The 12,593-nt window shown below is 36.2% G+C and overlaps 1 protein-coding gene across 20 annotated transcripts in view; it reads left to right on the forward strand.

Moving 5' to 3' along the window:
* The window catches only part of mmy (UDP-N-acetylglucosamine pyrophosphorylase mmy), a 114,782-nt gene that overhangs the window by 95,497 nt on the left and 6,692 nt on the right, over positions 1-12,593 (forward strand). For 12 of the 20 annotated variants that reach the window (XM_071675672.1, XM_071675669.1, XM_071675668.1 and 9 more), the window contains 3 exons: positions 196-228; positions 4,452-4,517; positions 9,399-9,473. The exons of 3 other annotated variants lie outside the window; for them this stretch is intronic. In XM_071675672.1, the coding sequence (XP_071531773.1) occupies positions 196-228; positions 4,452-4,517; positions 9,399-9,473 (174 nt within the window). The remainder of the gene's footprint in view (positions 1-195; positions 229-4,451; positions 4,518-9,398; positions 9,474-12,593) is intronic. 5 more of the 20 variants (XM_071675676.1, XM_071675675.1, XM_071675661.1 and 2 more) reach the window with 3 other exon arrangements.

Genomic DNA, 12,593 nt, shown 5'->3' on the forward strand with positions numbered 1-12,593 from the left:
CTGTTGCTTGTTATCATAAAAGACTTTTTCCTTATGATTATCAATAATGAAGCACTGTCTTATTTATCACTGTATAAGAGTTTATATGATTTTATGCCTTCCTTTTAATCAGAAGATACAAATGTCTCTGTGAAAAACTAAAAAATAACAAGCATGTCTCTCTTGACCCATCTCATTTTATAACATGTGTTATAGGCCAGAAGACAGACCAGTAACAGTAGTAAACAGGTATGTAAGTTTTATGAGTGAATTGAATTTGAGTGATTTTTTTCCTCTCTTTAATGAGTGTAGAATTTATTAGAAAGAGAACTAGTGCCAATTAGATGTGATCATGTATCAGAAATATATCTTGTAGTCGTTTGCATTTTGCTTGGAAAGATTATATTATTTAAGAAATTCAAGCATAAATTTTCTCATCTTTCATTGCAAAATGTTAGAAAATTACTTTTCATACTTAATTGCCATTTACTGCATTAGCAAGGCAGTGCCAGAGAGAAAGAACCAAAGGCCACATTTGCTCACATCCCTTCTGTATTTGTTATGTACAGTGCACCAAAACGATATCTCCCTCTCCTGTCCACAACCAAGCTCCACAGACCTTTCCATGGTTTATCTTGGCCACTCCAAGTGCAGTTGATTTTCTTTAGAATGGGGATGACTGTCATTGATTTGTTAGTCAAGAATTTCATTTTGTATGTATCTTGGTGAGGTGCCTGAGGATTAGTGGAATGCCTGTATAGTGCAACTATATAAGGACAAGGCGAGTATTCAATTTACAGAGGTATAAGTATGTTGTGTGTACTTGGTAAGTTGTATGGAAGAGAAATGATTAAGAGGATGTTGGCATACTCAGAGCATCAGATTGGAGAGCATTGTGCTCCAGAAATATGCATTAGAAATGCTTCAGAGAAACAGAAGGATTTTTGAGATATTGATGGATCTGGAAAGAGCAGTGTTTATGGAAATGTTCTGTGGAAGGTGCTGTGAATATGTGGTGTAGGAAGAAAGCTATTAGAAGCAAAGAGGACTTTTTATGAAGAGAGTAAGGTGTGTGTGTGTGTGGATAGGTTGAGATGAGGGTGAGTTTCTCCAGGTGAAGTTGGGTCTGTGGCAGGGGTGTAAGATGTCACCATGGCTGTTTATTTGCTTATGGATGAGTAGGTGAGGTAGCAGGTGTGCAGTCTGTTGGGGGTAGTGAAGCCAGGTTGGTGAGTCAAGTGTTGTTTACTGATGACATAGCAGTAGTGGTAGATTTGAATAAAAAGCTGCAGGAGGTGATGTAAGTTTAGGTAAGTGTGTTAAAGGAGGAAGATGAGCATAAATATGAATAAAAGCAAGGTTTTTAGGTTTAGCACTGGAAAGAATACAGGATATTTTGAGTATGAGTTTGAATGGAGAGAACTTGCGGGAAGTGGAGTGTCTTAGATACCTGGAAGTAGATATGGCAGTGAGTGGAACCATTAGGACTGAAGTGAGCTGTTGGTTGGGTAAGAGGACAAGGGGCAAAGGTCTTGGACACATTGAGGAATGTGTAGAAAGAGAGGTCACTGTCTTTAATTGGAAAGATTGGTTTGTTTAATGGTATGGTATGTTGAATAGACCATGAAATATTTTTAGTGACGTATTGGTAATTATGACCATTTGATGATCCACCTATTTGGCACAAGTTTTCATGTAGCATTTACATGTTTTTGGGAGAGCTTACATTGGAGGTTTGGGAGCACTTTTTATTTTTTCGACCAGGATAGATATTTTGACATGCACAAACTATGGAAGCATATTTTGTGTTAGAGTTTTCAGTGTCTTAAAGTGAAGGCAAGTATAAATTGTCAGCATTTCGTGTTTTTGGCTTTTTTTTGCAGTAGAATAAACTAAGTTTCTCTCCTATGGTAACTGCATTAAGGGACACTGTGGTGTTGGGATATTAGTGTGCTTTCACATTGTGAGAGATTCAGGATTAATTTCACCATATGGGTAAATTTAGAATGGTATTCTTGGTACTGTTTACTTTGGTATGCTTACAGTTTGTCCCTTTGTAATGCTAGGGCCTTAACTTAAGCCAACCATATTAGCATAAGAAGAAATTCCTTTAGAAAATAAAAGTTATTCTCAGCTTTCAGGTTTTATATAGGCAGGTCATTGGCTACCCATGGAGGCATTAACAAAGGGAAGCTTACAGGGTAAGAAAAAATCCCAACACTGCTTGGCTTTGATTGTCATATCCATATTATTGTCCAGCTTCATGGTGTGTCAAATGTTTTGAAAATGAATACAGTCTAACAGTCTTTTTATGTTTCTAGTATGTCTAAAAATAATTTTCTCTGTATTTATACTGCTTAGCTTAGTGGAGGAACTGTAACCCATGTATCCTCTTATCATTACATTTCATTTACTAACCATAACCGTACATTTAGGTCTCAATGGCAGCATTTAGAATTTTCAAAGTTATCGTGCTTGTTAGTTTTAGCAAGTATGTAATGAAGCAGTCATTGTATGTTTGCTTGAAGAGAAGACAATGAAAAAAGTAGGAAGTCAGGAAAAAAAGAGAAAAGTGTTGGAAAGAAATAACATAGAATACAAGTGGAGTACTCTTTGGAGTGTGAATATGATCAAAGAAAACAACCATTGGTAGGGAAAGGACAGAGTACTTTTTAAGGTGTGAATGTGATTAAAGAAAAAACAGTCAGTGGAAGAAGTGACATTCTTCCTATCTCTATCAAGTGCAACCTGAGATAACCAGATCCAGTTGATCCATAGTCTGTAGTTTTTTGCCCACTGCTGCAAAGTAGAGTCTTGTTGGTGTGCCAGTTCCAGCATATTTTTGTGTATCTATGCATGCATCCATTTGTCATGATTTGTAGAAGATATGACTAGATGATGGGATATGGATCAAACTTTTACTACAGATGTTGCAAATGAATTTCTACTGATCAGATTTTTTAGGTCAAAGGATCGTGTGTATTATAATGATGCTAAATGCTTGTGTACATATTAGGGCATGACCAGGCAGTTGGATGAGAACCAAGTTTTTACCACAGATACTGCATACAAAGTTCTTCACCTTATTACATATTTTTAAGTTAGGATCACAGTCAAATATAGTCTCGTTTCATCAAAGGTTATTAAATTCCTATGTACGTGATGTTTCAAGACTAAGTTTTAGAATTTAAAACAATACTTGTACCATAGCTATTGCATACAGAGCTGTACACATATAGCGAGGTCAAGAATTATAGATACACAGTCTTGTGGACTGAGTATTCAATGTCTAAAGACTGGTTTATAGATTCCCATGGATCATGAATAGCATTCAACACCTGCTTAAGTTTATTATGCAAGAATTCAGAGATCAAGGTCACATGTTCAGTATGATATTTAGGTGTCAGGGAACAAAGATCAAGGTTGCAAGATCTTGTGAACTTAAATGCTACTAGATAATTGTGTGCACAATATCTCATGACTGGGCAAATGGATATTGACCAAACTTGTATCACAATTGCCACACATATTTCTACATCTGTTTGATTTTTGTAGGTCAAGGAAGGTTAATGGTCTATTTCATGTGTAACTGAATATTATTGAATGCTTGTGGGTACCATATTTGGAGACTTGGTGAATGGATAATGGCCAGATTTTTGCAACAGATAATGCTTACAAAGTTCTGCGTATGTTGACGCTTAAGAGGTTAAGAGTCAAAGGTTGAATGTTTAAGGTAATATTTTTGATTTTCTCTGTTTTCCTGTACTTAAGGCAACTTATCACAGAACCACATTCATCTTCACTGCAAGTATCACCAACATGTAGGGTTTGTCCTCTTAGCCATTTTGTAGAAATGACAATCATTCTGTCATCATCCTTATATCTGAATATGTATTTTTTCTTTTTCTATAGTTACTTACTTATTTAGTAATATTAGTTGCAGGTTTTTATTTTCTAGTAATATTTGCTGTGAACTTTTCATTTTAATCACATTATTTGCTGAGACCAGATACTTTGTATTACCAGATACATGGATTACACAATTGAAATGTAATTTGATGATTGTGCTGTTTAGAAACAAAAATATGTCTTCATATTGTTAATGTATGACCAGCACCTGTATTTGGCACAGTTTTGTAAGGCTTGTGTTAATTTTATATGCTCATGCTTCAGTAACTTCATGAATATGAAAATGAGTTTTGGACCACATCACTGTATATTTGTGCTGATGTAAAGAAGTATAAGTAGTGTACAACTTGCAATATCCTATTCTTTCTTAGACCCTCAATTTTGTGATAAATATCAGTTCCAGTTGCAGTTTTGCTTAATGTTTTATTTTCATGCTATTGACTTTTTTATTTCTAATTTCGTATTTGCTGTCTTACCCAGTTAAGCACCTTATGGAATTGTTTTATCCTTTATTAGTTTTATTCTGTTTTGTTTCTCACTCCTACAATCCCTTCTTCACATAGCCCTGCTGCTGCTCCAAAATGTCCTACCACTGAAAATGCCAACACCGAGTTCAATAATAATGATGCGTAAGTATGAATTTCCCTTGCATTTCTGGGATCTTCAGTGGTGTTGGTGCTTTTTGTGGTGGTGGCAGTTGTAGATATAGTGTTTTACATTATTTATATGGGTATCAGTGGTTCTTCTGGTACTCCGTTTGTCTCATCACTTGTAAAATTAAGAATTCTTTTAGTATTATGATTTTGGTGTGGGATAATCTCATAATACCATTAGCTCCATAAAGGCTACAAAACATAGAACAGAGTGTTTTAATCATTTATGCAATTGTTAGTATATATGTAATGAAACTGATGAGTCATGAATTTTGACAAGTAGTGTATATTGCAGATAGAAAGATTATGTATCAAATAAATTCTTTGGAGTGATTCAAATACATTTTAGTTGCTGAAATTTCAGTGGGTATCTTGCATTTAGTGGATCATTTATAATACTCCACCATTTTTTTTAAGAAAGTGTATAGTATCTTAAGCAGACAGTATCACACTTTGTTCTAGGGCTTTATAGTCCGGCATGTTTGAAATATTCCAGTTCTAATTGATTTCAAGATTTCTGTTGGTTCTGGCCAGTCTCAAGAAATCATTATTGGCTTATTATCTCAATTGCCTTCCAACTTGTTACTCTTTTAATGATTAATGCCATTTTATGCTTCTAATGCACTGTTATAGCACTGTACTTCAGATTCTTATTTCTTCAAATAGCACCTATCAGTGGAAGAGGTATATCCATTTATTCTTTAGGACTATCTGCTGCCACACCCAACAGTGACTTATGCTTTTTCTTTCTAAAATGGCTAGCAAATCAGTACAGAATTAATTTTTTGTATGGACTTTGTAATGGATATATGGAATTTGAAGTTAACTTGAAGTGCAGCTTTCATGAAAAAAGGAGTGAGAATATTGTGAATTACTTGGTTGTACATGTTCAGAGTAGCTCAATTTATCCATTACTCTTACTAATATAGCCATTATAGGTTACAAACAATCAGTAAGTGAAGCTTTTTAAACAGAGTTTATGAACTTTAATCAAAGGGATGAACTAAAAGATTTTTTTTTTTTACCTTCGAACAGGGCCTTATGATTAGGGCATGCAGTTGCTTATGCTGTCTCAGAAAAAAAAGACAAAGCATTGGCTTATAAATAGCTCCAACACAATTTGACCCCATGAATAGTATGTTGTCTCCAGGATTTCACCCCTTTCAGCAACCATAAAACCAGGAAACTAGCTGATATTGATTAATAGAAATTTAACAACCATACTGTAATAGGCTATGGCCTATGATGTCATTAGAACAAAATTCAGGTGGTGCTTCCTGTCTACACTCCATCATCTTTCTTATGTTCACATATCTGCAGTTCAGTCTGGTTGACTGCTCTCCTTCTTTCATAAGTATGATTTTTTTTTTTTTTTTTTTTTTTTTCTTTTGTGGCTTTTGCTTCAGGCCTCTAAAGATGTTTGATCTGCATTCTTATCCTTTGATAATGTGTGATGATACAGACAATAAGTACTTTAAGTGGTTTTTAGGCATCATGGGTCAACAAGGCTAGTTAGATGTGTGTACTTTCATCATAGAAGTACATCAGATTATGCTCCTTTGTTATTGTATGCCATTGTATTGTTGCATCTTCCTCTCAGCAGAAGGAATCTGTTCATTCAAGTCAAACTAGAACGTAGTATTGTCTAGGGGTCATCCTAGAGATGCAGTATAGCTTTTCCTATGTTTACTTTCGAGATGCATTCCTGAAAACCGGGATTTTAATTCTTTTCTTTGATTCTTTTATAGTTGTTCACCATTTCCCTCGATAGTAAGGTAGTACCATGAACAAAGAAACAGCCTCATTCACACACATCCACTCTATATCTTTGATGTGCAGTGCATTGAAACCACAGTCATCTCTCTTCAACCAGGCCTCATAGACCTTTCTGTACGTTACAAATTGGTAATCACACACACTTTTTCTGACTACAGACAAATATGGTCTTGAAGAAACCAAATTAACAGATTACAAAAGAGGTAATAGTGACTTTATGTAATAGGTATGGCACACATTTCCTCAGAAGGATACAAATAGAATGAAAGAGCTCGTTAAGAATAAGGACCTAGAATGTGACTTCCATTTGAATGATTTATTTATTTTTCATGCTTATGATTTTTTTATTTGAAACAGAATACATCATACAAGGCAAGATAGAACAGTGTTCATGAAAAGTATCATTTATTTGACAAAGTTTGTTAGGCTGATTTTTAAACAGATTTTGTTCCAGTCAACTTTGCGGCTTAAAAGAATCAGAAAAATAAGTTTCTGTAGAATCGAGAATTGAATTCGCCTTAGAATTGATGGAATCCAGCATAATTTAATCATGCTGTAGTACCAATGCTATTCTTGATGCTTATTCCAGAAACAAGTTAAAAGGATAACTGGTACTACCTGGAAAATAGATGTATACAAGATAAATAAACTTTTGTACCTAAAATTATATTATACTTTGATGTTTTTGTCACAGGTACATCTTAGAAATAGTATTAGAAGCACAGTTAAAACTTTTTTCCCCCACCAAAAGAATTGAATCTTTAATAACAGGTTAGATTTCATAACTGGTACCACATAATTGTGGTAAATTGTAAGTTTTTGAAACCCATTAGATCAAATATCTTTGATGTTACTTTTCACAAGATGAAAATTAGGAATGAATTTGTGATTCACATCCTTATAAACAGGATTTTTGCATCTGTGTAAAGAGAATTGTTTTTATATTGTCTTTAAAAGCAAGAATTTATTAGAGAATCTAAGTAAAATCATACACACTGACAGATTAACCCCCTTAATTCCTTACAGAATGCTTTCACAATTACTAAAGATTTAGGGCCAAAAAATAATTTCTTAGGAATCTTTAGATTTTGTTATGGGAAGCGAAGAGTAAATTCATTTGAAAGCTTCAACATAATCTATGAAAATAATGTTTTATTTTTACAGATAGATATTTCCAACAAGTAATTGGAAATCTCAGTCTGCTTTACATCCAGAAAAGTTTGTTTTAGTTTCCAACACTACTTTGACTGTCAGTGCTTATTCATGACATATGCATTTCCACATGTGAAATATATTAGCTGGTCGTAGATGGCACCCATACAAAGAATGAATCTTCAGAACAGCATGGGGTTAGATTGTGTTAATAGAAACTATTGTTGTTCACATTTTAATGGGTTAGAAAAAGAATTCATTTATAGACTGTGAATGAGTGCCTTCAAATTCATAATCAGTATTTGAGATCAACAGTTACATCTTTTTTTTTTGGGGGGGGGTGTCATGATCACTTGACTTTCATGAAAGTTGACTTTGATATGTAGAGGGAAAAGGTTCTTTCTTTCATACACCTTATGTATACTTGGAAATACTGAATTCATCAAATGGAAATGCTTGGCATGTTGATGGTTAGTGTAGGTGTTTTGCACATTATTTCTGGATTTGCACCAAATCTTCCTCCGATTATACGTTTGATACTGATGCATCCTTTCCTCCATACTTGTATGATATAGATTCCTTTTGTGGAACTCTTACATACATTAATGTTTGAGCAATTTGTTGTTATACCAATATGATATTTAGTTTCTTAAAAAATTCATTAGATAATATATTTTATTTGGTAAAAAAGTTCATTGTATACAGTCAAGGTACATGATCCTATATTTTGGATAGCTTCAATTTTTTTTTTTCAATTTGCATGACTTTTTAGTCTCTTCATAAAATTTTGAGTTAATTTGAATGAAAGTTAGTATGTTGACCCCTTGCATTTTTGCCTTTTGGATACACAATTAACAGATTACTTAGATAATTGAAATATGCAAGGAAATTAAGTTAAAGATTTTCTTTTAGTCCATCTGACTTTTGACATTAACTTCTCTGACCAGTCAGCATTAATCAGCTTGAATACTTGTTTAACTGAAAGTCAAACTTACAGCAAAATTAGCCATCAACCACTGGAAGTGACTGGCTGCATGCCAAGTAGTGTAATTTTTTTTCAACACTAAAGGTTTATCTGTTAGATCAATAGTGTTTTTAGAAAGCAGTGTTAGAAGAACAAATCACATCCTCATGGTAAATCTGTTTTGGAGGAATGTTTCCACCTTTCATGAATTTGAAAAATTTTACCTTTCAGCTGCCTGTTTGTCTCATGGGTCACATTACCTTCATGTTTTGAGGCAGCATGGATCTTTATTTCCACAGTTGTCCTGTGAGAACTATGGCATGGCCTGTGGCGTTGTACATTAAACATAGTGGCCAAATGCTCCAAGTTGGCTGTTGTCCCTACAGTACTAGGGATTCCCATTCCACTTAACCTGATATCTTCTGATATTTTCCAGTTTGTATCATTTATTCAAAGAGCTAATGATCATGGTAACTGGAAGCATGGGTTAGGGCCACAGGGAGGGGGACAGGTTAAATGTTCATAATCATATTTTTTGTTTCATGAGTTTCATAGCAGGCATTCATTTGAGTGGTTGGTGGTCAGTTTTTTGTTTTACTTTTGTTTGACATATTATCCAAGCTGTTGGAATTACGAAAGGTCAAGGAAGTTGATATGCTCAAACCTTTCCTCCATTAAAGAATAGAAACAAATTTCATGAACTCCAAATTGTTTTGATCAAAAGGAAACATAGTGGATTCAAGTAGAGAATCCACCTGATTGGCTGATGTGCAAATATGTGATCAAATAACAGATTTCACTCATATGATTAAAAATATGTTTTTAGTAGAACCATGAAAAAAGATGGTAGTACTTCTCTTTCAAGAATGCAGAAATTGCATTGTAAGTAAATTGTGTTTCCAAAGTTGATACTTGACTTTGATGGTTTTTAACCCCATACACTTGTTTTTTGTTTTATGTTGCAGTATTATGAGTAGTAAGGAAAAGAGATGCAACTGGTTGACACGCCTCTTACCACATATTTGTGTCTTATGGTTCAGGCAAGTGTTTACACTCAGAAATTTTGAAGGGTTTGTTAGAATTCTTAATTGTCAACTATTATATTTATTCTTTGTAGACAAAGTACCCGAGGAAATTCTTGCAAGGATTGTATGACATATGTTTAATTACAATGCTTCCCACTCTGTGAATTAGCATGCTTCATGGTGAAAAGGATTAACTTGATGAAGCATAGTAGCTATCCAAGACTGTACTAGTAGGGTATGTATGAACAAATCATAGCCTACTAAAATTGAATTACTTGTATACTTGTCTCATACTTTTCATATATATCCATTTTTTATTTTTTATTTTCATATATATATATATATATATATATATATATATATATTTCTTTTTCTTTCAAACTATTCGCCATTTCCCGCATTAGCGAGGTAGCGCTAAGAACAGAGGACTGAGCCTTTGAGGGACTACCCTCACCCTGCCCAATTCTCTGTTCCTTCTTTTGGAAAATTAAAAAAAAAACGAGAGGGGAGGATTTCCAGCCCCCCGCTCCCTCCCCTTTTAGTCACCTTCTACGACACGCAGGGAATACGTGGGAAGTATTCTTGCTCCCCTATCCCCAGGGATATATATATATATATATATATATATATATATATATATATATATATATATATATATATATATATATATATATATTTTTTTTTTTTTTTTGCTTTGTCGCTGTCTCGCGCGTTTGTGAGGTAGCGCAAGGAAACAGACGAAAGAAATGGCCCAACCCACCCCCATACACATGTATATACATACGTCCACACACGCAAATATACATACGTACACAGCTTTCCATGGTTTACCCCAGATGCTTCACATGCCCTGATTCAATCCACTGACAGCACGTCAACCCCGGTATACCACATCGATCCAATTCACTCTATTCCTTGCCCTCCTTTCACCCTCCTGCATGTTCAGGCCCCGATCACACAAAATCTTTTTCACTCCATCTTTCCACCTCCAATTTGGTCTCCCACTTCTCCTCGTTCCCTCCACCTCCGACACATATATCCTCTTGGTCAATCTTTCCTCACTCATTCTCTCCATGTGCCCAAACCATTTCAAAACACCCTCTTCTGCTCTCTCAACCACGCTCTTTTTATTTCCACACATCTCTCTTACCCTTACGTTACTTACTCGATCAAACCACCTCACACCACACATTGTCCTCAAACATCTCATTTCCAGCACATCCATCCTCCTGCGCACCACTCTATCCATAGCCCACGCCTCGCAACCATACAACATTGTTGGAACCACTATTCCTTCAAACATACCCATTTTTGCTTTCCGAGATAATGTTCTCGACTTCCACACATTCTTCAAGGCTCCCAGGATTTTTGCCCCCTCCCCCACTGTATGATCCACTTCCGCTTCCATGGTTCCATCCGCTGCCAGATCCACTACCAGATATCTAAAACACTTTACTTCCTCCAGTTTTTCTCCATTCAAACTTACCTCCCAATTGACTTGACCCTCAACCCTACTGTACCTAATAACCTTGCTCTTATTCACATTTACTCTTAACTTTCTTCTTTCACACACTTTACCAAAGTCAGTCACCAGCTTCTGCAGTTTCTCACATGAATCAGCCACCAGCGCTGTATCATCAGTGAACAACAACTGACTCACTTCTCAGTATGAAAATATGTATAGGGGATAAGGGAGAAAGAATACTTCCCGTATTCCTTGCATGTCGTAGAAGGCGACTGAAAGGGGAGGGAGCGGGTGGCTGGAAATCCTCCCCTCTCACCTTTAATTTTCCAAAATAAGGAACAGAGAAGGGGGCCAAGTGAGGATTTCCCTCAAAGGCTCAGTCTTCTGTTCTTAACGTTACCTCGCTAACACAGGAAATGGTGAATAGTATAAAAAAAGAATCATACTATTCACCACCTCCCGCATCAGCAAGGTAGTGTCAAGAACAGAGGACTGAGCCTCTGAGGGAATATCCTCACATAGCCCCCTTCTCTGCTCCTCCTTTTAGAAAATTGAAAACGAGAGGGGAGGATTTCCAGCCCCCCGCTCCCTCCCCTTTTAGTCACCTTCTACGACACACAGGAAGTTCTTGGGAAGAATTCTTTCTCCCCTATCCCCAGGGATATATATATATATATATATATATATATATATATATATATATATATATATATATATATATATATATATATATATTTATTATTTTATTTATTTTGCTTTGTCGCTGTCTCCCGCATTTGCGAGGTAGCGCAAGGGAGCAGACGAAAGAAATGGCCCAACCCACCCCCATACACATGTATATACATACACGTCCACACATGCAAATATACATACCTATACCTCTCAATGTACACATATACATACACACACAGACACATACATATATACCCATGCACTCAATTCACACTGTCTGCCTTTATTCATCCCCATCGCCACCTCGCCACACATGGAATACCATCCCCCTCCCCCCTCATGTGTGCGAGGTAGCGCTAGGAAAAGACAACAAAGGCCCCATTCGTTCACACTCAGTCTCTAGCTGTCATGCAATAATGCCCGAAACCACAGCTCCCTTTCCACATCCAGGCCCCACACAATTTTCCATGGTTTACCCCAGACGCTTCACATGCCCTGATTCAATCCACTGACAGCACGTCAACCCCGGTATACCACATTGATCCAATTCAATCTATTCCTTGCCCGCCTTTCACTCTCCTGCATGTTCAGGCCATTGACAGCACGTCAACCCCGGTATACCATATCGTTCCAAATCACTCTATTCCTTGCACACTTTTCACCCCTCCTGCATGTTCACGCCCCGATCGCTCAAAATCTTTTTCACTCCATCCTTCCACCTCCAGTTTAGTCTCCCACTTCTCATTCCCTCCACCTCTGACACATATATCCTCTTTGTCAATCTTTCCTCACTCATTCTCTCCATGTGGCCAAACCATTTCATTACACCCTCTTCTCTCTCTTAGCCACACTCTTTTTATTTCCACACATCTTTCTTACCCTTTCATTACTTACTTGATCAAACCACCTCACACCACATATTGTCCTCAAACATCTCATTTCCAACACATCCACCCTCCGCACAACCCTATCTATAGCCCTCACCTCGCAACCATTAT

This window comes from Panulirus ornatus, chromosome 21 (assembly GCF_036320965.1).
Source record: "Panulirus ornatus isolate Po-2019 chromosome 21, ASM3632096v1, whole genome shotgun sequence".
Taxonomy (NCBI): Eukaryota; Metazoa; Arthropoda; class Malacostraca; order Decapoda; family Palinuridae; genus Panulirus; species Panulirus ornatus.